The 26,959-nt window shown below is 29.8% G+C and overlaps 2 protein-coding genes, 1 long non-coding RNA gene and 1 pseudogene across 6 annotated transcripts; 1 reads left to right on the top strand and 3 right to left on the bottom strand.

Moving 5' to 3' along the window:
* Window positions 1–2,323: 2,323 nt before the first annotated feature.
* Window positions 2,324–8,064, bottom strand: LOC137837921 (protein TIFY 6B-like). Of its 3 annotated transcripts, none has more exons than XM_068647099.1 (6): window positions 7,789–8,064; window positions 4,948–5,141; window positions 4,270–4,556; window positions 4,048–4,138; window positions 3,283–3,695; window positions 2,324–2,795 (listed from the first exon to the last, which is right to left on the bottom strand). In XM_068647099.1, the coding sequence occupies exons 1-6, from the start codon at window positions 7,874–7,876 to the stop codon at window positions 2,669–2,671; spliced, it is 1,200 nt and encodes a 399-aa protein (XP_068503200.1). In that variant the 5' UTR covers window positions 7,877–8,064; the 3' UTR covers window positions 2,324–2,668. The 3 variants fall into 3 exon arrangements, with proteins under 3 accessions (XP_068503200.1, XP_068503201.1, XP_068503202.1); XM_068647100.1 differs by lacking the exon at window positions 7,789–8,064 and adding an exon at window positions 5,273–5,939; XM_068647101.1 differs by lacking the exon at window positions 7,789–8,064 and adding an exon at window positions 5,438–5,626.
* Window positions 8,065–15,808: 7,744 nt separating this feature from the next.
* Window positions 15,809–19,558, bottom strand: LOC137837930 (uncharacterized). Of its 2 annotated transcripts, none has more exons than XM_068647112.1 (11): window positions 19,426–19,558; window positions 19,241–19,333; window positions 19,058–19,122; window positions 18,507–18,561; window positions 17,601–17,687; window positions 17,224–17,308; window positions 17,027–17,122; window positions 16,653–16,841; window positions 16,488–16,572; window positions 16,126–16,225; window positions 15,809–15,999 (listed from the first exon to the last, which is right to left on the bottom strand). In XM_068647112.1, the coding sequence occupies exons 1-11, from the start codon at window positions 19,474–19,476 to the stop codon at window positions 15,955–15,957; spliced, it is 951 nt and encodes a 316-aa protein (XP_068503213.1). In that variant the 5' UTR covers window positions 19,477–19,558; the 3' UTR covers window positions 15,809–15,954. The 2 variants fall into 2 exon arrangements, with proteins under 2 accessions (XP_068503213.1, XP_068503214.1); XM_068647113.1 differs by having other exon boundaries at window positions 16,488–16,576; window positions 16,657–16,841.
* A 205-nt stretch (window positions 19,559–19,763) lies between these two features.
* Window positions 19,764–21,803, top strand: LOC137837928 (pentatricopeptide repeat-containing protein At1g12620-like; annotated as a pseudogene).
* A 258-nt stretch (window positions 21,804–22,061) lies between these two features.
* LOC137837933 (uncharacterized) lies at window positions 22,062–22,878 on the bottom strand. The gene is made up of 2 exons (XR_011085534.1): window positions 22,758–22,878; window positions 22,062–22,331 (listed from the first exon to the last, which is right to left on the bottom strand). It is a non-coding gene; the product is annotated as an uncharacterized lncRNA (long non-coding RNA).
* Window positions 22,879–26,959: the final 4,081 nt, after the last annotated feature.

The following is a 26,959-nucleotide window of genomic DNA, read 5'->3' as shown; positions in this document are numbered from 1 at the left end:
CAACAAGCATGCTATATTATGAAGTCCACATGTTTGTTTATTATGAGAAAACTATTAAATTAAAAATATAAAAAAATTAACAACTTTTAGGAAATAAAAAAAGGAATTATCAAGCTTTTCCTTTTGTGGAAATAATGAATGATTGAAGGATGAAGTCCATTTAACTTTTCTTCATTTTCATAATGAAAACCAATGATGTGCAAATATTAGCTAGAATGAAATAGAAGCCACATTTTCTTAAGTTTACTATTGTAGATAAGGTTGTTTATCCCTTTTTTGTGTGATTAAATTACTAATAGTCCACTTAATCATTTTTAAAAAGTGAAAATATATCTCTAAAGTAAAAAATAGTCATTTGGATTCCTAAACTAAACATAAATAGGTTTATGGCAAATTGAAATTGTTAGAAAATAATAATATATGATGATTTTAAAAATCCAAGACTCAATTTTTTTTTTACATGTTTAAAGACCTAATTAAAAAAAATTTAGTGCAGTGTATTTACCCCTTTTGTCAAATTTCTCTCTATACCCCTCTCTTTCTTTTACTTTTACAATAACTTCTCTGAATTATTTAAAAAAGGTTACAAGGAGACAACTTAATTGTTAGAAAATATTATACTATGTATCCTAAAAAAATGTTATAAATATTGAAAAATATAAAACAATTTAAAGATTGTTTCTGTAACTTATTTTAAAAAAAAACAGTTTGAAGACTTAGACTCCTTGAAGATAATTGCGAACTTTTATTTGATTTTTTTTAAAATGCATTTGCAAAATAAAACTCCTTCACAAAGGTACAACTAAAATGGTTTTTTATTTTATTTTAAAATAATTTTTCATTTCCAAATGTAAAAGATGTAACTTTTTAAGTTTTAAAATTACCCTTATTATATTTAATAATAATAATAATTCTTATTATTATTACCACTACCATAATTTGAAATGTTAACGTGATTGTTGTCACTAAACTTAGGGACACTATCACTATCATTATATACAAAATGTATACAATTGTTCTCACCAGTATTGTATACAAAATACATTTAAAATGATTTTTAACATAATAGGACATTTTTAATTGAAACTGAAATTTACAAAGGAAAAGCTTTAAAACTAAAAGATGTTATAAACAAAAATTGATTATAATTTTTGAAAATTTTAACCCTACAGATAAAAATCATCTGAAATGGAGTTTTAATTATTTTTAAAAACTTCAATAATTCACCTACCCTCTTAATAATTTAAACTTTTTTTTTGTCGTTCAAAAATTTGGAAATCATGCATGAATATCAAATAACAAAGTAGTAAGTGTGCGTATTAGGGATTCTCATATCTTTTGCCTTCTTTTTTACTTTTTTGTTCATCTTTGTTCTATTTTATAATATGGTATCAGAACCATTTCGAATTTATCTTAACGAGTGTTTATTGAACTTATCAGACCACCTGCTATCAGACCGTTATCGAACCACCCATAATATGTTATCTCACACACGAGTTATCACTCTTGATGTGAAGAGGATGTGTTGAAAATTCCACATCAACTACCTATTAAGACATTTCATTAGACATTTCATTGTATATAACTGAGAGTAAACCTCACCTCATAAATATGGTTTTATGAAATTAAATTAGACTTAAAGTAATAAAGTAATAAGAATGTTAAAATATTGTTTTTACTCACCAGTGAAAATTCATATGGGTTATACTCTTCAAAGTAGGAAGAGAATGCTAAAAAATATGTTTTTACTCACTATTCAAATTCATATAGGTTATACTCTTCCATATATTTGTTTGTGGTTTTCAAAAGCACAAGTTTCGAAAAGAATAAACTATTTCACATGAAGGGCTTGCTTTTTTCTCTCTTGAAAAGCATAAGCACCATGAAAATGTGTGTATATAAAACAAGAAATAAAGGTTTTGAAGTGCACAACTACACGTCATTTGCTTGAAAATTGTCGTCATCCATGTGATTGCACACAAGAAATTTTTTGTGGAACCCTTCTTTGATGCTTTACCATCCATGCAAAAAGGTAGAACATAATCTAAACTACAAAGAACCAACAACTTCAAATGATAATATGGAATCAAATGCTCTTTATTCTTTTGTGGCACAGATGCTATTCCACAAAACATGCACGTTTATATGTTGGTTTTGAATTAGTGCAATCTTCTAGTGTGTGTGGCTCACACTTCATCAACCAAACATATTTGAAGTTAAGCATATTTTAATAAGAACAGATTCTCTATCATCACCTGAAATTAAGATTCAGAAATATCCATATACAAATACTCCAGTAAATGTCCATAGAAATTAAGCCAAATTCTTAATCAGCCATGTAAGTAAGACATGTATCAGCTGAAAATATATTAATCATTGATCAGTTCTCCAACCAATAGCCATGATGAATCTGAAGATTGTTCATTGTAATATGTATAAAAGAAATAATTATACATTATGGTGAAAGATAAAAAATCATATATGACGACTTGCAGGAACTTTGTAGAGAAGTAAACTGCTACAAAAAGTAATAATTATGAAAAACTCAGAAACCAAAAGAAGATACTAAGGACAAAAAAGCCTACCAAATTTCTCTATCAACGACCAAAAAATTGATCTTACAATTACAGAAGTATATAAATCTAAACTTCCATTCAAGTATGTAGGGCTAGTTGGTGGCTGGAAGAGAACAGGATCCAGAGATGTTAAAGGAGAAACTAACACTGTCTGATCCAGATGAGCTGCATTCAGATGATTTCTTGCTCATGTAAAAGTATGGTGATGTGCTCATCATCCTGATTCAATGCAAAAACATGCTTCAACATCACAAACTCATTGCAAGAGAATTGAATAACATAGTGCTATTTATTTTCAGTATTATGTCACTTGCTAAAGTGTATGTCTGTGTAATTTTTAGAAAGTTCAACCCGCACCACCATAGTTGGCCAAACAAAGGGAGAACATGGAAACAAGTATTCCATGAAAGAAATCAATTTACAAATGTTTTATACGGTTGGAGATCTCACATTGATTAGAAATAAAATCAATTTTTTATAATATATAAGTGCGGATAATCCTTAACTTTCAAACAAATCTTGTGAAGACGAGTTGGACTTCAACTCAGTTCTTAATATCCTCAACTTTCAAACTAATCTTGTGAAGATGAGTTCAACTCAGTTCTTAATATGGTATCAGTGTGCGGATACTTTGCACTGGGTGCAAATTAGAGTCTAAAACAATAAGGGATAGAGAAAAAATAAATTGACCAGCTGCAACAATTACCTTTCCTTTCTCTTCTCCAAAAACCGAGTTAAGGATGCTTTGCGTGCCTGAGGCAAGTATACTGGAGAGACTAGGCATAGTATACCTGGTTGAGCATTTTCCTTAGATGCAGATCCTACAGAACCAACAATAATAGGTGACTCCAAATGGTTAGTAGGGGCAGTTGAAGGTCCTACAATTGGTCTTATAATTGCAAGTTTATTGTTGCTAGAAGATCCTCCTCCTGGCTGAGAATTGACATCAGAGGTCAGTGAGAGAGGGCTTGGGAGGGGTGAAGGAGGATAGGATTGGCTCATAATGAAACCATCATCTTTCAAGGGAATAGAAACTGCTGTCTGAAGTTTAGCTGTGGAAACTGCCATTGTCTGAGTTGGAGTAGAGCCATTTCCAGCCATTGACATGATAGACTTGGCCTAATGGTCATGGAAAGTGAAAATCAGAAAACTAAAAATGCAAATATTGAACATGGTGACTTTGACACCTATTGCCTTGAGGGTACTAGTTCAGAAATCAATAAATAGAAAATTTTGATTGAAAATCACGCCATTTAATGCATTGATAACATTAAATGTTACAATTTCTAATAAAACCTTTTCACTTTTGGTTCCTTAATAGTGGACAGTGGTTAGCAAAACTGATATGAAGTTTTAACAGAATTAAGACTATAACAACAACTAAATTCTTATTGCACTAGGTCAGGTTGGCTACATAGAAACCAAATCTTCAGAGTTTAGTAGAATTAAGACAAATTTAGAAAAAATATACCTTCTCGGGAGTTATGTCATTATAAACACATACGGAACCAGCATAGAAAATGGTGAGCTGAGTAGCCATTGCAGAGGAATTGGAACTATTCCTGAAGGAAAAACAACAGTTTTCAGATGTGACATTATTCAACAGGATCACATCACACTTCAATATATCTTAAGCATGTATCTTCGGTGAAATTGAAAATTACAATTTTTAGATGTTTTAAACTTGTAATACCTTAAGTCAGTGGATCCAACAATGGAACCTATTGATGGAAGAACAGATAGAGGTGTGCCAGAAGATTTGGAACCAAGAGGTTGTGGTTTTATGCCTGAATTGACCATGTTCAATCCGGTTGTAGCAAGATTAGATTGAAGAACAGGACTCACTTGATTTGATTGATTGGAAACTGGAAATGTTCTTGCTTCCTGAAGGCATGCAGATTGTGCATCACAGCATTGCATGGGATAAACTACCATTCCCTGTTTGTTTCCAGCACTATGCTTGCCTATGGACAAAGTTCTCTACAAAATACCAAAGTAATAAATAAGGAAAAATTAGCTTTAGAAAAAAAATAAAAAAAAAAGTGGAAAATACCTTTCACAATAATAACACGGGAGTAGATAATGTATGCACTCAGTATAAAGAAATTTTAGATTATCATCCGACCACACACCACTATGTATGACAAGTTTGAGGATTTTTACAATAAGCACCTTAAAAATCATACCAATCACAACTTTTATACAAGTAGATAGAAATTAAACTCTATAAGATAGAATAAATGGTGCATGCACTGATAGTTTGAGAATGTTCTACTTTTAGGTAAAATTTCTATGAAATTTGAGATTAGGCCTTGTGTAGAAATAAGAAGTTGAAAGAGTCTCTTAATTAGAAAAAGAAGAAGAAGCAAACCTGGGGCACACCCAAAAATGGTTTCTGGTTAGACTCAAAAGCCTCTTTAGTTGGCATGTTCATATATCCAGATGAAGCTAGTGGATCAAGAATAGTCTTTCTAGGTCTGTCTTCCTGATTGGTCTTGAAGGACAGGAACTGAGGAAGAACTGAAACCTTGTTTGGGAATGAGCACCGCATTCCTGAACTCCTCACTGCAGCAAATTAAGATAAAAAAGGTGTATGTAAGTTGTAACACTAGATCAAGCTCATGAGAAATGAAACCATGCAAAAGAAAATTCTTCTGTGAATAAAGATGATAACACATTCATAGAATCATAGATACCTCAAAGTTAAAGAAGCTTAGCTCTTTGATTGAGATGTATAAAAATACAGGTAAAGTGCCTAATAAAAAGATTAGATTAACTGTTTTCCAAATCCAAACAACAGGAAACAGGAGAATGATAATGGTCTTCAAGGAGCTTTAAAATAGTAAGAAAAATACTCTCACCATGTTCACTAGAACCTGAGCAAAGACACACAATATCCACAAGAAAAACTCTCAGCCTTTGGAAAACCAATATCAAACAAATGAGAATATGTCCCCACCCCACACCACAGACTATTTTTTCAACCCTTTCCCCCCACAGAAAAGATAAACAAGCAAGCAAATAATGAAGGTACAACTAATAACTTGAATGGCTCAGAACAACTTCAGCAACAGCAATGAAAACACTTGAAACAGTTACTCTACAATAAAACTATTTCACAGAAGCTCCAAAAGCTCTTTAATCATAAGAAGCCAGAGGCCTTGTATTTTTATTCACGTATTTTAATTATTTCATATGTGGGGATGTGGCCATATTAGTTTATTATAAATGTCGGCAGCATCTGAACAGGCACAGTGTAGAAATTCAAATTTATAAACCATAGAAAAATATAAATATATATTAACTCCTTATGAAGTTTGCCATTGTTTAATGGTGAACCTTACTGAATGCAATTATTATTACAATATTTTATGCTGTGGCTGTTACAATATTTTATGCAGACCTTGTTGCACACAGCTAGTCACTACTACTCAAGACCATAAAATATTATTTTAGCACCACGCATGCACATGTGAACCTCGGATATCTAATATAAATGGTGGTTAATGTACTTTAAAAAAATGTGTACACATGTTTATCCTTTTAAAATGTTTTTCATACATCAGAATCCATAATATCAGTACTAAAATACAGTTGATGGTCTCCATCATTTGAATAATGCACATCATAAGATGAATATGAAAGCGAGAAAAAGAAGTGACACATTCTGCAATAAAATATAGAAGAAATAGCACCAGAGACCACCAATGACACGTCTCTATTATGTACCAGACATATCTAATAAATCAATAATGTTTGTGTCATGTCCCTCTTACTGTACATTACTTCTCTTCTTCTAAAGGAAAAAAAACTTTGTTGCACATTACTTATTCTTTGTAAAATGTGAAACAAGAGAACAAAGGACTATTTACCATAAATTTTTTTGTGAAATAGTATGCTATCATTGATCTCTAAATCCTGATATCTTAACTGTCTAAAATACAATGAAAAATATATATATTAGAGAGATAAAGTAATAGTGAATTAAAACATCCAACTTAGTAAACAAAATTAATGAAAATTACATTTTAAATGATGAAAATTAATCTCAGAGACTGATGATGTCTCAGAAAAAATTATGACAAACACCAAGAACTCCCAACTAGCCTTTTTATCATTAGTTTTGCTACTGGTTTTAAGATCTCAGTTATTACAGTGTCAATCATTTTAATGTTATAAGAGTGAATAGTTTATACATAAGTAAAAGAGTGTGCACTGTTCTTCCACTACAACTCTAAATTTTTTAATCCACATTAAGTAAGAAACTAAATTCATAAGATAAATACTTTCTTTTTAAGTCAAAACCTTTCACTTTTAGTTTTTGAAATCCATACTATTTAATTAGGCAAAAAAGTGTTTTTCCCTCCTCTTAAAAAAAGTGTTCACCTAGGTTTGACCATCTCACAACACACTGACACAGGAGGAAGATGAAGGCAACTGTATACAACTTGCCATTCCCCACCATTCCCATCTATCAAACATCAACTTTAAAACATAAATACCAAATGGGTCCATTACCCCACTTATCAAGATTTTTCTTTAATAGTAGCTCCATACATGATAGATACTTCACCTAATTAATGTAGTTATGCATTATAGTTAGGTTGTAACTTGGAATAAAATGCCTTCACTTTACAGCTTCATGTTTCAATAGGCTCACTTCCTCACTCACCCTTATTATTAAAAGGGCACTTAGAATTAGAAATCTTAAATTTTAAATTCTAGTTCTTATCAATTCAGATAAAAGGGTAAAAGGAAAAAGCAAACAAAGAAAGAACCCCCACAATTATATTTTCTGTGGCACATGGGTGCTAAAGCACTCTCCTTTTCTTCTGTTCCTCCATGTTGTATTCCTTTTTGGAAGGAATACAAGCTCTTTCCTTTTTTTTCTTATTTCTATGAAAATAAGCCACTAATAGTATGTTAAGTAAAACTGAGTAAAAGGGGTGTCAAAATATCCAAAAATGGAACTGAAAAATGTTGCCATACAAAAACTCAAAATTTCCACTTCTTTCCTCTTGCACAACATAACAATCCAAAAGAACAAAAACAATGATAACAAAATTCTAAATATTTGAAACAAAAAAAGGCTCTGGCTTTCTAACTTCTGAGCTAATGCAAAACCTTCAAGCTCAAACCAACGTGAGAAGTGCAAATTTTATATGGATAGAATAATGATACAAATAGTTTTAAAAATGGTGGAAAGTGCAACCTGGGTCTTTTGGTTTGTTAGCAGCATCATCTTTCATGGTAGTCCATGCACCATTTTTGGAACTCAAGCCAAAGAATTCCCTCTCCATATGGCCAAAAAATCAGAGACCCTGAAGAATTTTTCTGTGGCTAGTGGCCCAAAGAAAAGGACTTTGAGAAAAGATTAAAAAAATCTGAAGTTTGTGGAATGGTTGGATGTTGAGCAGAGACAAGAGTAGAAGAAGACACAGAGATAGGAGAGAACAAAAATATATAAAATTATAAAGAAAAAATGAATGTGAACTAAAATAAAACGCTCGTGTACATGTTCGAATCATTTAATCTGGACCGTTGGATTAAATTATATTCGGTTTATTTATGCTATGTTGGTTCATATTGATTGACCGGTCGAACCGATGAGTAAGACACTCATGTCCATGTGAGCTAATTGAAGTCAAATCAATCTCATAGATAAAAAAAAAATCACTTACATATTTTATTACGTAATTATTTTTATTTTATAAACTTTATTACTTGAGTTTTTTCCTAATATATGTTATTATCACATTTTAAATATTTTAACATAATAAAGTGTTGAGGTATTCTTAAAAATATATCATCTTTTACTAACGGAAACAAACATAGACGTTCATAGATTTTATTTTCATATATTTGTGTTTACATTTTTTTATTTTTATTATTAATATTTTTAAAGTCATGATATTATTATAACAATAAAAAAAATTATTTAATATTTTATATTCATTAATAATTTATAATTTAATGGAACAAATAAATAAAACAAAATGAAATAATGATAAATTTTATAAAAAAAAAAAAAACAAAGAGGAATAAAAGACCAAGAAGAAAGTCCGAACATCTTATGTGATGAATAATAATATAACCACAAAATGGAAAACAAAATAAATGATAAAATATGTGATGAAAATAACAAATTTAACGGTAAAATATGTGAATAAGATTGAATGATAAAATTTATAAAATAATAATAGTATTAATTAAATGGTAAGATATGATATTAAAATAGAGTCAACCTTTCAACCTTCACTATTATTTATCAATCATCCTATTGGTGATGGGTGGATTTTTCTGATAGAATTTAAATTGTTATATTTTCATAAGTTTGTTGATCATGATGGGTGAATATTTTTTTTATGTAAAATTTAAACTGTTATATTTTTCTAAGTTTGTTGATCATGTTTAATTTGACGTTTGTTTATACACACAATGATTTAAATCGATATCGAAGTGGTTAGTATGATAAATGAGTTCCATTGACAAGTGGTGATAGGGAAGAGGGCTCATAGAGTTGGTTGGTGGGGGGTTGACCGCTCCCATAAGTAGTATAAATAAGCATTGTTATATTGTTATATAAGAGTAAAGTACGTTTTATCAACATATTATTTACTCTAATTCAAAACACTTACTTGATTGTTAGAAAACTTTTGCAATTTCACTCTCGACTGAGCACGAGAGAACAATTACAAAAAAGAAGATGAAGGAGGAATAACAAAGAGAGAAGGAGGAACAACCAAGAGACGAAAGAATAATTACAAGAAGAAAGGTGGAGGGGGAGTAATCGAGAGAGAAGAAAACAATTACCAAAAAAAGGTGAAGAAGGAGGGACCAATAGACCAGAGAGCCATTACCAGAAAAAAAAAAAAAAAAAAACTTAGGGATGAGACATAATTGTTTAAAACGAGATACATTACAATTTTTATTTTCTCCTTAAAATAATACTGCTAAAATTTTAAGAATTATTATTGTTCTATTGTATTTATTTTTATGAGATATAACTATTTGTGTTAAGTAATTGAATAAATACTTCCAATAAATAAAAATATGATGTGTAATTATTCTCCAAATTTAAAATTGTCTAAAGTTTTAGTTAGTAATTGATATTTTACCAATGAAAAGTTATTAACCGATAAGGAATAAACGAAAGTCAATAGTAAAAATAAAAACAGAAGAGAGGACATATTATTTCTCATGAACAAAATTACAATCTTAATACTAAAAAGAATGTCTATAAAAATTATTCAACTCTTAAATGTGAATATTTTAATTTTACACACAAAGTTAAATAGAAAATAGTGTTAATAATGGATCAGAGGAAACAAATTAAATACTTATTAAATTACAAACCGTGAAATCTCTCACAACATTGTAAATAAAGGCTTCATTTATCGTTAAAATAAATCACATCTACTATGATTTCTTAAAAGAATCAGACTTATAAAGAAAAATAAGTATTTTTTATTCTCTTAATAAATTAAATTTATTATTTTTAATTTTGTTAGAGATTCAACATCCATTAAAGTTGGAAATATTTCATTTATGCATACCGAGTCGGTTTTATGTGGTTGAGTTATTCTTAAAGTTCACTTTGTAATAAATTTTAAAATTGATTTTTTTTTTCCTTTTTATAACTTTAAAAAACAATTTCTCTATTTTAAATAACTTTTTTTTGCCTTTTTTATAACTTTAAAAAACAATTCCTCTATTTTAAATAACTTTAACCAACTTTATTTGACACGCGTCTCTCGTCCTTCTCTATATAATATATATATATATATATATATATATATATATATATATTATTCATAGGAAAGATTAATTAAGCAGTGTCCTTTATTTTCTGACTTTGGACTCACATGTTTGGATATTAATTAATGTTTTATTCATAAAAAAAAATTCTATTATTTTCATGGCTAAACGTTTCACGAGGAAAAGTTGATGGATTCGATTTGTCTGTGGGTTGTACTAATAATACATATAATATTTAATATATAATATGAATAACATTAAAAAACTTTGTATATTTCAACTATTATTTGGTTGGTCAATGTTATTTTTTAACTATTCATGCAAAAATTAGTTTAATATAATTTTTCTTTTCTTGGCTAATCTAGTTTCCTATACTTTAATCATCACAATCATCTTAAGTCATTATCTGCTTTCTGTTGCCAATAATAAAAAGGAAAAGCAGCTTTTACAATAGGTTTTGAAATTAAAAATAATCTCTATTAATCCAAAACCAAGTTAAAAATCATAGTATTATTTTTTGTCTTATTGGGATTTTTTACCAACATGTTAATTATAAATTAATTGAACAAATTTCTACAAATGACATATTTTTCTTGAGCTTTTCTTTATTTGGAAAGTTTTATTGTATAGAGATTTAATTACGAACTTGTTAAATCCCTTTAGCTTTGAAATTTTTCAATAAGTTCTATTAATTTAACCTACAACAATAAATTTATAAGTGTACTAACACACTTAATGAGGACCAAGTAAATCTTTTGTAAACAATAGAATCTCTTTAGTTAACTACAACAATTGTAAATGTTCAAATAATCAATTATGCACTTTTAATATACTATTTGTTGATAATTAATTTTTTAATTATCATATTACAAGATACATTTTAATTATATTATACTTCCTCATATTTATTTATTTATATATATATATATGTGAAAAATAAAATAAAATATGAAGGTTTGAGCAAGTAGTAACAAATTCTTTGACATATGAAGATTGAAGTGTTGTGTAAATTTAAAAAATTTATTTAAACTTATGTTCAATCTATTTTGTCTTTGTCTTAGATAACTTAATTAAGTATTTTTAGCTTCAATCATGACTTAGATAAACTCTTATTCTTATCTTTCTTTTAAATGGTATATTCTTTAAATATTATATTTGTATACAAAATTTAATTATATTGTAACTAGATTCATTAACCACGAGTCGTAAGATAATGTGAGTTTCTCTGTTGGAGATCCTACAACAATCAGAGATTAAGACATCTCATAATATATTAGTGGACTTTAAGCCTTAACTCCATAAAATCGGCTCATAAGGTGAGGTTTGCACTCACTTATATATAATGAAATGTCCTCATCTCTAGTTGATGTGGGATCTCCAACACACCCCTCACGTCGAGGCTACCAACTCGTGCGTGAAGATATATGTTATGGGTGGTTCGATAACGGTCCGATAGCGGGTGATCTAATAAACCCAACAAATTCTCACTAGGATAGACTCGAAAATAACTCTAATACCATATAAAAAAATGATAAAAAACATCTCTTCTTCTTACCTTTTTTATCATTTTCTTATAATATTTATGATATATCTTAACAAAAATTTGTTAGAATTATCTTTTAAACAAAATATATTGAATAAATATATTATCCACAATCATGAAACAATAAAGTTTACGTTATCCAATGAAGAAACATGAAAAACAGTAAATCTAATAACAAAAATTGAAAAAGTTATTTGTCACTAAATATCCTCATACATCATTGTTTCTAAAAGAAGAAAAAAAAAGTGAAGAAAGAAGCATGTACATAAGGAAAAGTGGGGACAAATAAGAGGGAGCATGTGATTAATGAGTCTATTTGTCACGAAATGTGAACGTTCTTGGTCCCCACGTGCAAATAATATTATAATGATATTTTTATTTAATAATTATAACAAATATGTTGGTGTCTCTATTATTAATTACTATTATTATTAATAAACAACACATGCTTGTAACCAGCGTTAGATTTTTATTATAGTAAAATAATACAAATTTTAAAATATAAAAAATATATTATTTTCTAAAAATTAGAGTTGATAGTGATAAGTACCTAATTGAAATATCTAATTAAATATTTATAAATATATGTCTCTCATATAACATTTCAAAATATTTTCTCTTATTAAGGATTTTAATATTTATATAATTGAATATTACGAAGTAGACTTTAAGTTTAAGTCAACCTCATAAAACTAGTTCAAAATGACTCTGATGCCATATTACGAAGTGAACTTTAAGTCTGACTCAATCCCATAAAACCGGTTCATGGGGTGAGGTTTGCACCCACTTAGATACAATGAAATGTTTTAATCTCTAGTCGATGTGGGATCTCCAACACTGAAAACAACTATCTAACTAAATATAATTTTTTTCATCAGCACATAGTTGAGCTTTATTTTATCCGCAAAGTCACCTATTTTCGTATAAATATATACAAACATCACAGATAAATAAACACATAAACACCACAAACAAAAGGTTAAACTAACTATTTTTAAACTTCTAGTATAAATAAAACTTCAATTAACATTTGCAAATTCATCGATGTTCATATAAGTATGCAGAAAAATCAAATGTCTATAAATTTTATAATCAATATTTCTCATGTAAGACTTCTACTGACCAACATACTCAGACACTTGACTTTATTTTTGGAAGACTTGTGCATTAACTTAACCGCAGATATTTGCACCTGTAATACTATCTCATTGTGAATCCACACAACTATGTGCATAAAAATCTCAATATCTCGCATCATCTCATATGCTAGGGTTAATCCACATGAATATAAAAGACTGAGTTCTTTTTCACACCCTAGATAGAATCATATGAACCTTATTCAACTCTCACCACCTGAATAACTTCATCTATATGATTACATTATATCAGTAGAGTCAGAATACCTCATTTTAGACATATTACTAGTCAATAAACGTCCTAACAATCTCAACACAATATTTTCTTTCCTTAAAATAATTTCAACTTCAGAATTTACATCTAACATTATACAAAATCACACAATTTAATCATACCAAAACTTAGAAAGCAAATAACTCAAAAATTTATATAAACATATAAAACAAAAGATAATTCAATTAAATATATAATTAAAATTTTCATATAAATTAATAAAACAAAAACACAAAAGAAAATCTTAAAATTTAAGTTTTTTTGATTATTTTTAGCTTAAGCGAAAATAATCTCGTTTTAGCAAAAATAGACCTCGCTTGAGCAAAAATCAACTCAAGAGCACTCCCAAAATTCATCACATTTTGGCTTGTGCGATAACCCTTATCGCTTGAGCCAACAAGGAGATGATCAAGGACTCACATGACCATTCACACTATGAGAAGTCATCTCAACTTTCAAGTGAAGACCCCACCAAGGATATAGCCGACCTCACCAGAAGAAGAAATGGGTAAAAGCCAGAACATCAAATGTTCTTCCTGCTAGTCTTCTTAAGAATTAAACAAGTTGTAAATAAATCGGGTTCACTCTAGGGGTCCAAATAGCAAGATAGGCTAGAGTAGGTTCATATAGCATAATAGGGGAGGTGTGCTTATCACTTTAGCTTGTTTTTTTACCTAGTTTCTAGAAGAACAAGCCTAAGGTGTGGTTTTGACTTAGTCAAACCTTAAAGGCAACCCCATTTTTAGGTTTCCGACAGAGATTCATAACTTCATTCACCCTTTTACATAATCCATTAATCATGATATTGTAGCTGTAAATATTAGGAGTTACTCCCATTTGGGTCATAACATTAAATACATATTTCACATTTTCTACTTCATTAACTAAGTAATACCCATCCATTAATGTGTTAAGGGTAACAATACAAGGTTTCACACAAGCTCTTAACATCATAGCTAACACATTCTAGGCTTGTTTTATCCTTCCTTCTTTAGATAAGGCATCAATCAGTATACTAATGGTATAAGCATCTCCATGGAAAGTTAAAATATTTCAGGTATAGAAGACTTATTTTTTGGAGTAATGTTGGTTGAAATGGTAAAAGTGACTATTCTTAATTTTGAAGTCTATAAAAAAGCTTAAAAAATAAGGTTCGTTCTCAACACTCTATGCGTTTTCTTGCTTTCTCTCTTCGTCTGTTGGTTTTTGTTCTTTCTATTCTTCATCCTTAATATCACTTTGTTGTGCTTTACGTTTTCTGTTTTCAATGCTTTCTATGTGTTTGTTAATTCATCACTACGAATGTGCTGTGATTTGTGTTTTCTGTTTTTTATGCTTTCTATGTGTTTGTTTTAAGGTGAGGAAGAAAGTGAAATTCCATGTGAGAGAGACTGGTTAGTAGTGAGACGCATGTTTGGCCAGGTCCAAAAACCTATGCTTCCACGTCTAACCCGCCCTGCATAAGGGTCAGCCCGCGTACAATGTTTTATTTTTAGAAATTCAATACAAATATTTGTTACATTCAAAATTGAATAAAAAAGAATTCAATCAAAATATTCGTTACTTTTTCATTGTTATTTAAAAATTGGAGCATTAATACATTCCTCATCCACAATACCAAACTAATCAAAACAAAATTAAACAGATCACATCAATAAAACCAGACAGTTTTAAAGTTAAATATAATCAATTTTGAATTATTCAGCATAATCAAAATTAGCCAAGGTTTATTGTCCAAAATGGATTTTTTAAGCTGTAAGATTTGTTAAATTTGTTATTAAAAGATTGGTTATAAATAATAAGTAACCTCTTATATAAAATTAAACTCTCCATCTTATATAAGAAAAATTATTATAAATTATAAAAGAGTTATCCTTAGAAATGAAAATCACAAATATATATAAGTAAATTTGGAATAGTTTTCAATATAAAAACTAATAAAAATTATAAAAAAATATTACTAAACTCAAACATTCAATTACATGGTACAATAAAATTATAGTGTTAATTTTTATTGAGAGTATGGTTTCTCACAACATGTTCGATATACCATATTAATCTACCAGTTTTCCATGCACGGCATAAACGTTATTCAATTCAAATAATATAATTAAAAAAATGTTCATTATTGAATAATAATTTTCTATTATATTAAATAAAAAATAAAGACATGTGATTTTAAAATTCAGGAGAGAATTACATAAAGAAAGCATCAAAATAAAAAATTATCTTTATTAATATAGTACATCAAAATTTAAAGTAGAGTTGATGAAGATAACAACAATAACATTTAGTTTATAAATAAATAAAAAACAGATATCTTTAGTTTAATATAAAATATATTCACTTTCAAATTTTAAAAATTTAGTAAAAAAAAAACTTGGTCCCTCCCTCACTAGTTATCTAGATTCACCTGTGATTTTAAAAATTACTGAATTTTTTTATCAAAATGAATAGTTTAGTTTCTATATGAGAGATGAAGATTTATTTCAATGCAATACTTCTGTAAAACACATTGAAATGTTGGAAACGTAAATTTTGAATTACATTACATCAAACTTGAAATAACCAAATATCTAAAATGTTACTTGAGTAAAGCAATGTTAGATATCTATTCACAAATTGAAATCAAGTCATATTTTCAGAAACTATACAAAAAAATTCTTCTTACTTTGTCCTAACCAACTCAAGTGGTAATGTTTCCATTGCCAGCTGAAAGTTCACAAAAAGGAAATTGTTAGTCAGAAACATGTGTTTGGTAGCATAAAATAAAAATGATACTTCAAAGTGAAGATTCATAAAATGATCACAAATCTAACAAGGGACCTGTGCACCTACCCAGAGTCTTGGAGTTTTGGGGTCAGATTTCTTATGCAATTTACTCAGCTCTGACTGAAAGCTTATAACAATTGCAACTTTGAACTCAATTGAGAAGGGACTGCACCAAAGTGATAGCATAAACATCAAGTTCAATTGATTCAGTATTGCCATAAACATGAGTTTTTACAAGCACAAAGTAATTCATGAGAAGATATTTATGAAGTGAAAAGTGCTCAACAAGAAAAAGTTAGAAGCACATTGGAGAAGAATAATCATGTTGATGTCTATGTATTCATGTGTGAATGTGTTCAGTTTTGGATGTAATGTGACATAACTCTTGTGAAATAAATTGGAGGAGAATCATGATGAAAAGCACATACCCAGCTAAGATTGTTGGACAGGTCACAAGACGTGGTAGTATTACATAAATAGGCAGACTCAAATGTCGGCATACATCTCCATCTGCTATCTGCTAATAAATAAAAATACAATTGACAGCTTATTTTGAAATGACATGCTCTAATACGATACAAATCCAACATCACTTGCCTGTGTTGTTTGAATCAGAGAGGTTTCAGTCACAATTTTCTCCCCAAGAAGAATGGATTCGACTCGAAACAACTGAATGTCAATTGACTGAATTGGAACTGCAGAAGCTTCTACAGTTAACTCACCACTGATAGGACCAGACAAAGAACACTGAGTTGAGATTTTTCCTGTCACCCGAAATCCACCTATTCAAACATATCATTGTTGCATTGCATGAGCCACACTCTCATTGATCTTTATAACCTTTTCAAGTCCTCTATAGTGAGTTACAACTTGTGATGTGAGATATTAAGGCATAACAATTGTGCCATTTTTGTTTTATTTCTGTCTGTCTTTTCATGAGACCGGAATTGAAGGTAAATGGACATACCAGATTTTATTTCAGGAAGTAGAGGATGCCTTTGAGTGTCTTGAGTGATGTAAAAGATTACCATCTCTGGAGAAAGTGGTCTTTGTAGAAGATCAGCTGAAGTTTTTTTCCACAAAAAAGAGACTGGTAGTTTAGTACTTCTACTCATTCACATATAAAAAATAAAGAATATAGATTTGGGCCAAACACAATCTTACCTTTATCACTTTCAACAATGAACTCCATTGTTGCTGATAATGATTTATGCAAGTATCCACGAGGTATATCTACAGTCACCAAATACTATAGAGGCTATCAATCACCAACCTAATAAATTATGCAAAATAAAAAGTAAAAAGGAATAGGAATGAAAAATGATGTAATTGCGATCCTTTGACAATGCAAAACTTTATACCACCAGTGAACTATAAGGTCTCACCAAATCTTGTTACCTTATGTGACTCTTTCATGTTCAGTGACAGTGTAAGTGTATAATGAAAAGAATTTACACTGGCAGCAGATTAGTTTTAGACTCTTCAGTAGATGTCAAGAAATGAAAAAATATATAAACAAAGCACTTCCTAGAAAATTTTACCTGGATGCTTATATTTGCACCATGGAACGTCTCATAAAATCTTTCTAAATTTTTGTCCTGCTGTCGCAGATTCAGTGAAAATGGTATCTGCCATAAAGATTGCAAAACTTACAATGAGTATTAACATGAGAAAATAGGTCACATAAACCAAGTATTAAATTGAGAACTTCATCAATAAGTATCTAAGCTTTGCACACATGCAGAGTACATTATTCAAATATTTCAGAAATTCAAATTAGTTAAGTGGCCAAGTATCATACTCTTAGCAAAACTATGAAATCATATCCAGAGTATTCCAGACCACTTAACAGCATATAAACACATAAATGAGAACAGGGGGAAAATACGAAGAATGAACTGGTTGCAGATTCAAAAAATGAAACGTTTACAAAATTATTAAAACTGAATCACATTTTACATGCTATATCACATACTAATAACACTTTAGTGCTCCTCTCCTTCAAATTTAAATTCCATTGCTTTAACCAAGATGAATTTTGATGAGAAAAGACACATTTGATCTACCAAATATAATGTATGAAACAAATTTTAAAGCAGTAATTAAGTATGATGATGTAGAGAACTCGGATAATGATTTGAAGGGAAATTCACCATAAATAAGCATAATCATCTATGAGAATCACAAGCCAGTAATATTTGTTTTTCAGATTATTTTCTTATTTAGAAGCTTTAATGATATAACTATAAAAAAAACAAGAACAAAACATGAAAAAAATCCAATTTGAGTAGCTCAATCTTGTTTCCAGTAGACCACAGATGATAGAATATTTACAGGCATGTAAAATTTATCTCGAGAAATGCAAGAAATAAATTGTACCCAACTAACTAAACAAAATAAAATTGCTTTGAATAAGCACTTTCATTCATTTGCTATTGATACACTACCTCTGTTGTACCCAAACCAATCTTTCCAGAAGATTTAACCTCAATGCTCCTGTTCCTGTTATAAGCCAATCACAAGAATCATGTACAGTTGTTCTAATGTGAGCAAAAGAATTTGGAAACATGTGAAGGAATTATTTCAGACTTTTTTCTCAAACATCAATAATGGCCTTATTAGCTCAATTTAGCTATAGAGCATCCTAAATGAAAGTGATGGGTCAAAGGTACAATTACACTTTTACCATGAAAAAAAAATTAAATGATCCAGCATACATTCATGGAGGTTTTACCCAGTGCAGATAGATTGACATCTACTATAGGTGAATTATAGCTAGGGTAAGGAGAATAGGCTAAATCCCATTAAAAAATCAGATTGATCTTACAAAAATGCTTGAGTTATTCATAGAACATGTAGTTATAAGTTATAAGGATAACTATCATGGTTTACTTATCCAAATTATATATATATAAAGGCCAAAATTCTTTAAAAATGGAACAAAAATCATAATTATTAATTTCCCTGTGAATGCACGCCAATTATTTTGAAAACTTACACAATTGGGATAGGCTTAATAACGCCATAGAAGGATTCAACAACCCCAGCTGATCCTCCACAAACCTTCAACATGGCATCAAAACATGTTTCAAAATGAAAGGTACCCAATGAGAAAGGAGTGATTTTGAGCATAAAGTTGACATATTTTGGCCATTTTGTGAGGGATGAAACAAGAGGGTACCTGCAATGCGACGGATCCTTTGAGAGTGAGGCGAATTCCATAGTGGGAAATTGAAGACTGAGTTTTAACAACGATTTTGCCTTCGAGAGCTTCCTGGAAAATGAAATGATGAACCATGTTTATGTGTTTATATGTTTAGAGAGAGAAAAGAGAGAAATGAGAGAAAAGAGAGATTAAGGTTTTACCGAAGGTCGATAGATACGATTGGAACGAGAGAGCTTGAGTTCCACGGACATGGCTGCCCTTCTCACTCACTACCTTTAACAGTTTTGCTTTTTAAGTAATGATACTATTTATTTAATGTTGTTGTATATATCTATTGTAAGTTTTTAATATAAATGTTCAATTCACCATTCAAGTTGTATTATAGTGAAGTAAATAATGAAATTATTCATTATGGCATGAGATTAAGGTTTAACTCTACAATTCACTAAAAAGAGTCAACCTTATTAATATATGCATTTAAATTAAAAAAAACAATTGTGTGAAGTTAAAAACTCTACCTAAGTTTTTTACAGTACATCTTCCAATGCCCAATTTTCCTTCTTCTCTTTCACTCTCATTCTCACTCTCAGACCCCATTTTTGAAGATGACACTGTTCTTCAATAATGTTACAAGAAGAATGTTAAGGTTTTCTCTTTCTTCTTCTGTCCCCCATTTTCCTCTTTCTCTTCCAAATCCTAATTCCCTCTTTCACTCTCAGACCCCATTACTTGAAGATGACTCTGTTTCCCAATTCAATCGCTTCCTTCGTATGCACCCTCCTCCTCCCATCTTCGAATTTGGAAAGATTTTGGGATCCCTTGTGAAAATGAAGCACTACTCCACTGCTATTTCGCTTTTTAAGCAAATGGAGCTCAAGGGAATTCACAGTAACCTTGTCACTCTCAACATTCTCATCAATTGTTTCTGCCACTTATCTCAAATGACCTTCGCTTTCTCTGTTTTTTCCAAGATTCTCAAACTCGGTTATCAACCAGATGTCATAACATTAAACACAATCATGCGAGGTCTCTGTCTTAAGGGTGAGGTCAAAAAAGCACTGAACTTTCATGACAAGGTGGTAGCACAAGGATTTGCCCTCAACCAAGTGACTTACGGGATTTTGGTCAATGGCTTGTGCAAGATAGGAGAAACCGAAGTTGCCATTCAATTGTTGAGAACAATTGAAGGTCTATCAATCAAACCTGATGAGGTAATGTACTCCACAATTATTGACTCTCTATTCAAGGAGAACCTTGCAAAAGAAGGTTATGATTTGTATTCTGAAATGGTTGCCAAAGGAATTTCTCCTAATGTCTCAACCTATAGTATCTTAGTTCATGGATTTGCTTTGTGGATCAGTTACAAGAAGCAATTGGCTTCGTAAATGAAATGCTATCAAATAATATGATGCCAGATGTTTATATCTATAATAGACTGATTGATTGTTTATGTAAAGAAGGAAGGATAAAACAAGCCAAGAATGTATTAGCTATGATGGTGAGAGTTTGTGGGAAACCTGATATTTTTACCCTTAGCATTTTAATGGATGGGTATTACTTACTTAATGAAGTAGAAAATGCAAAATATGTATTCAATTCTATGATCCAAATGGGAGTAACCCCTGATATTTACAGTTACAGTATTATGATTAATGGATTATGTAAGAGTAGAAGGGTGGACGAGGCCATGAATCTCTTTCAGGAAATGCATAGGAGGAATATAGTTCCAAATACAGTGACTTACAATTCTCTTATTGATGGTTTATGCAAATCTGGGAGAATCTCTTATGTTTGGGATCTGATTGAGGACATGCATGATAGAAATCAACAACCAGATCTAATCACTTACAATACCTTATTGGACGCTTTATGCAAAAACCATCATGTAGACAAGGCAATTGAATTAGTCAGTAAAATGACAGAGAAGGGAATTCGGCCGAACATATACACTTTTACAATACTTATTGATGGAATGTGTAAAGTGGATAGAATTGAGAATGCCCGACAGATTTTTCAAAATGTGTTGATTAAAGGCTACTGTGTCGATGTACTCGCATATAGTGCTATGATCAATGGTTTATGTAAAAAGGGTTTACTTGATGAGGCATTGACCTTGTGGTGCATGATGGAAGACAATGGTTGCATGTCCGATGCTATAACTTTTGAAATAATGATTTGTGCACTCCTTGAAAGGGATGAGACTGATAAGGCAGAGAAATTTCTTCGGGAAATGGGCACTAGAGGCTTGTTGAAATCATAAGTAGAGATAGAGTCTTTTACTGACTATGGATAGAAGTGATTGGAATAAGGAGTTACTTTGTTGGTTGTTCTGCTGTTGACACTCATACTCATATTGGGAGAAGGTTTCAATTAAGAAAACCAATGATGTTTTTGAGCATGTTTCGGATGCCACACTGGATCCTAATATAAAACAAACTCCTTTGTTTGCTTCACATCAGATATAGTTGAAATTAAGCATGTAGTGAAAGTTTCTTTACCTTACAAAATAGTGTAATTAAAAGAAAATATTTTTCGTAATTATTAATATAGATGTTTATTTTACTGCATGAGTTTTAAATGCATGCTATTATTTGGTGTGTTTTTTCATCGATCACATTTATTTTTTATTGGAAACAGTTTTGTTAGAGCTTATTAGAAACATATAGACAGTAAAACTTTTCCCTAAAAGATGGACTATCATGTTGTTGATTAGATTTTTCAGTAAGACAGTGAAATTCACCTGTTGCTTCAAGTGCTTCAGAAGCTAACCAAACTGGTTTATTTTTTTAACCTAGTTTCAACTTTTCAATCCACAATTTCCAAAGTAGAAAGATAGTTACTAGAAGCAGGTATTGAAATATATTTGCAGCATGGAAACCATAATTAGTCAAGAACATTTTATGGTTTATGTTGTGCTAGAGTGCACAAACATTCTTTTCTCAAAACATATAAATAACAACAGAATATATAGGCATAACAAAATAAGAGATATGATGAGAATGAAGCATCATTTTTTCTTGGCAATGAACAAGCCCCATATTTGTTCACCATCTGCACCCCTCATCTGCTTGGCTTTCCATCTTTCACTAATTTCATTGTAGTCTTCCTGAAACCAAGTATTTCCACCAATCAATCAATGATTTCTCTGAAAATAAAACTTACAATTACATAAAAGAAATGTCACCAATGTTGACATTCTCTTTTCATTAACATCTCTTCTGTGGATTGAAGTTTATGTGAACCTCATGGAATTGGACTCACATTTAGTGGGAGCAACATGTTGTACATTTAGAAATCTGTGTCGTATGTAAGATTCTTATTAGAAATGTGTTCTTTTAAGATATTTTCTTGCATTAGTTTTTTTTTACTTAAATATCTTTGATTGTTTTACAACCTCTAGTCAGTAAAAAATAAATGCTATTTCCTAAATCAGTCAATTTTCTTAATGAATGAATTAGTTAAAAGAGTTTTGCACATAGGAATGGGTCATAAATAACATATAAAATGTTCAAAACATGAAAAAAAAAACCACCTTGCAGAAATCATCAATGAAATCATCCTTCTTGCTCTCAAGGTCATTTAACTCCTGTTGTAGTGTTTTCATGAACTGAAACACACAAGTATTCAAGTTAAACAGCAAGTAACTGGCCAGCTTTCTTGGCCAATTCACCTGTGAATCTTCCAATACCTGCTCCAAGTTCTAGAACTGATTTTCCTTCATATGCTGGTAGTAAGGACAAAACCTATGTGACAAAATATAGATGATGAGTCACAAAACCATTCACTCTGAAAAGAAAAAAAACAAAACAAAAGGGTACTGATAAAAGGTACAAGAAGAAATTTTCTAGCCTCTCATTGCTACTCACATAAAAAAAATGAAAGTGGTCCTATAATTTAGTACTTCAAACTAAGAACCATAAGAGAAAGTCAATTAAATCCTGCAAAATCCTTAAGAAAAAATAGTACATTAAAATATAAACTAATTTAATATTTATTGTTTAAATCACTTCAAACATTTAATTTTATATATTTAATTTTGAGTTTAATTTTTATATACTGCCAACTTAATTAAATATTTATTTGTCAAATAATTAAAATTTATTCCAAATATGAATTTTAGAATAATTTTTACAAAAATTAACAGCTCATATTTAGTTAACTTAGTAATGAAAAACCTTGCACTGTCAATACATTGTAATTAATTTTTTTTATGAACTAATTAATTTTTTTAATATTTTACATCGTGTCACACAATAAATAACCTCTAAAAATAGCAATATTAAAAACTAATAATGTAGCTGTTTATGTAAAGAAATTTTATAAAAACTCATTTACTCTAATGATATTTTGTAATTTTTAAATTTTAAGAACCAAAGTCAACAATTACATTGGAGTTACTCTCATGAAAATATTTGCTGAAACAAAAAATAAAAAACTGTCAAGAAGATATTTAAAATGGATAATGTTTAATAAACAAATAGAAAAACAATGGTATACATATATAGTAATGAGAATCCAACTTTTCTATAAAGAAATAGTGGTGAAAAAAATTAGAGAAATATTTTTTATTAATAAATAAATTTTATTTGGATGTTAAGCAAAATTTATGTAAATTTGATTCAGTGATAAAGAGTAATAAAAAAAATTATAACTTTTATAAAAGATCATGTTAATATTTTTCTCAAATATGAAAGCTCACATCTCAAAACTTGCATGAACTTGCATTTAACAAGACTGGTATTTCATATTTCAACCATCATCTCTCATCATTACATAAATAACAATGAATTTTTTTTATCTTATCTTTTACTAATATCTATGTTTTTTAATGGGAAGAAACCAAAAACAATATTTGTTTTATTAAATTGATGTAGCTCTCACACACTTTATAACAGTGTGGTAAATTGATGTAATGACTTATTAGTGCACTTTTAGCCAAGGATATAATAAATTGATGTAAATTGATATAATAAATTGAACATTGCTTCATTTCAAGGATCAATCTGTCCAAAAAATTCAAGCAAAGTACAACAAAAAGCATATCAAACTCGATATTGGATACCATGATTAAATCAAAACATTTATACAATTATTATTTTTCTTACAATGTGTTTCATTGTGATTTGAAGCCTTAAATTATTTCAGTTAATCATTGCAAACTAAAAATATGTGATTTAGCACTTGCTCAAGTTTCATTTGATGAGGCTTCATCAGCTATATTGTGGACAGTAAGTATTTTAGGAAATTGATGCACTAATTATTTTTGTTCTGTTTTTCTTTAAGGTTTTTCAGCTGGAAAGTGCAATCGAAATAATTATTTCTGTTCCAGAATCATTCTTCTAACCATTTTAATTTGAGTTTTGAAGAGTCTATATCAGTTAAGACTAACTGCTCCGAGGTATTTCCTTAAAGTTTCATGAGCACAATAATTACATATGATGTTGTAACAATTATTATAAGTGAACAATTATTGGATCATAGGTTATTGTAAGTGAACAAAAATCTAGTTAAAAACACACACAAAATGAAGATATATTGCAAAAATTGTTTACAAATTGACGTTGTCAACTTAGATTTCATAGGTTATAGAGGATTCTAATAACCATGAAGTTGGGTTTAGTGGAAAGTTATAGTAAGAAGAATCATGTGTGAAAAATATTTTATAAATGTTCATAATACTTTAGGATAGATGTGATAATAATATATTTTGTCGTATTGGTCATTTACAACTCTGCACTGCAAACTCATGTATGCATGTTTTTATTTACAGTATCCAAACCCTAAAACAATAGTAGGAGCTAAAATTTAATGGCCCAGTAAGGCTTTATTCTTTCTTCTATGCAATAGAACAATAGTGAATAGTTTCCAAATATCAACAATAGTAGTTATTAAGCCTTGCTATATTATTATAGAATATTAAAATTGAGTTAAAGGTTGTAAGAGCATGTTTGTTGTTTTGCTCTTAAATTAATGAGATGATAGAATGTTTAACGTCGAAGAGATAATACTATAAACAATCTTTGATGATCTCAAGTTGTCTACCAACGAATTTAATAATAAATTCAGTTATCCAATGTTCAAAACTAAACAATCAAAGTTAGTAATGACAATAAAGTAAAAGTGGATTGTGATTAAAATGTTGAAAAATAAAGTAAACAATTTAAAACAATAGAAAAGCAAGTTTACTCTCAAGTTTCAATAATTAATTCTTCATTAGTTTTATTAAGATTATTAAATAGTATTCAAAATATATGATTTATCCAATTTTAAAATTTTTAAAAAAATTGTCTTAAATTGTACCGATTTGAACAAAACTTACTATGTAGGACTAATAGGACATTTGAACAAGACATAACGCTCTATCTAGTCTTCTAGAATTTTATGCAACTCTTTCCTTCCATTACACCAAGTATAACAAGTACCAGTAAAGACATACAAGAAAGATCATTAGAATTAATTCAATCAAGGAATTCATTACAAGAAACCTAATTAGGAGTCACCCCCTTTACAGTCATCTGCCGAGAGCACAACATTTAAATCTCTCATAATACACCAAGGTCCTATGAAGGAACTAAGATCCCTCCACAAAAATCATCTAGCCACGTATGTGTTAGCACCATAAACACCTGCAAAGCTAAAACATTTATCATGCAAATGACAAGTTACAGAAATAAATTGTTCATTTACCAAGAAATTTCAGACCAGATTAGGAACCGAAAAACACCAAAGCTTAGCAACTTTATTAACAATACGAGACGTAGCCACCAAATGCATATTAACAGATTTGAAAAGGACTTCAAAAGCATCATCAGTGTATGACACCATAGGTTCAGCAAGAAAAACCAGAAGGGATTTATGTAGTTTAAGTAAATTAATCAACATCTCCACAATTTTGTGGTTTCTCAGTCCTTTAACATTTCAGAAAAATGAAGAGACTTTCATTGCGACGTTGTTGAGAGAACTATCTTAGCAATTTTTTTTTGGATTTACCAGTCCCCTTAGGTGGTCTCCCTGGTTTTCTTTTAATGTAAACTTTTTCCTCCCCAATATCACTGGCATCTTCTCCCATCTCATTAGGATCAACCCAAAATTTTGAAACAACATTTGTAGTTTCCAAACCATCAAAAGAGGAAAAGTCATTTTGCAAGACCAACGATAGTGCTTTAGCCTTCCGAGGGGAGGTATGAGGCGACGAAGATGGTATAATTGCAATAACAGAGACCTCCACATGATGACCATCAATTAATTATAAATATATAAATTAAAATTATTGATGTTATTAATTAAATATCTTAATTTATATATTTTTATTATAATGTTATTTTTAAAAGTAATGTTTAGGTATATAATTATGTTTAAGATGTTCTTACTTTTTTAAAATGATAATTTTTGAATAATTATGTGTATGTAATATTAAGAAATATTAAGAAATTGACTTACACCTAACTCAATCTTATAAGATCAATTTACAAAGTGAGGTTTACATCCACTTATATACTACCAAATGTCTTTATCCTTAGTCGATGTGAGATCTTCAGCACACTCGTCACGTCGAGACTTGCCAACTCGTGCATGAGGCTATATATTATGTGTTGTCCGATAATGACCCGATAGTGGGTGACCTGATAAGTCCAACAAATTTTCGCTAGACTTTAAATGACTCTGATACCATATTAAAAAGTAGATTTTAAGCCTAACTCAATCTTATAAAGCAGTGAAGTTTGTATCTACTAA

This window comes from Phaseolus vulgaris, chromosome 4, assembly GCF_000499845.2.
Source record: "Phaseolus vulgaris cultivar G19833 chromosome 4, P. vulgaris v2.0, whole genome shotgun sequence".
NCBI classification, from domain to species: Eukaryota; Viridiplantae; Streptophyta; class Magnoliopsida; order Fabales; family Fabaceae; genus Phaseolus; species Phaseolus vulgaris.
This window is presented reverse-complemented; position numbering and strand designations above follow the sequence as displayed.

Excerpts from the sequence above, each read along its gene's own strand:
- LOC137837921 (XM_068647099.1), bottom strand. The coding sequence starts at position 7,876 with ATGGAGAGGGAATTCTTTGGCTTGAGTTCCAAAAATGGTGCATGGACT. Across the intron at positions 4,557-4,947 it reads CATTTTTGGGTGTGCCCCAG|AGAACTTTGTCCATAGGCAA; the intron begins GTTTGCTTCTTC and ends GGTATTTTGTAG. Across the intron at positions 4,139-4,269 it reads GTTGGATCCACTGACTTAAG|GAATAGTTCCAATTCCTCTG; the intron begins GTATTACAAGTT and ends TTTTTCCTTCAG.
- LOC137837930 (XM_068647112.1), bottom strand. The coding sequence starts at position 19,476 with ATGTCCGTGGAACTCAAGCTCTCTCGTTCCAATCGTATCTATCGACCT. Across the intron at positions 19,123-19,240 it reads AAGGATCCGTCGCATTGCAG|GTTTGTGGAGGATCAGCTGG; the intron begins GTACCCTCTTGT and ends GCCATGTTGAAG. Across the intron at positions 17,309-17,600 it reads GTGCAAATATAAGCATCCAG|TATTTGGTGACTGTAGATAT; the intron begins GTAAAATTTTCT and ends TAGCCTCTATAG.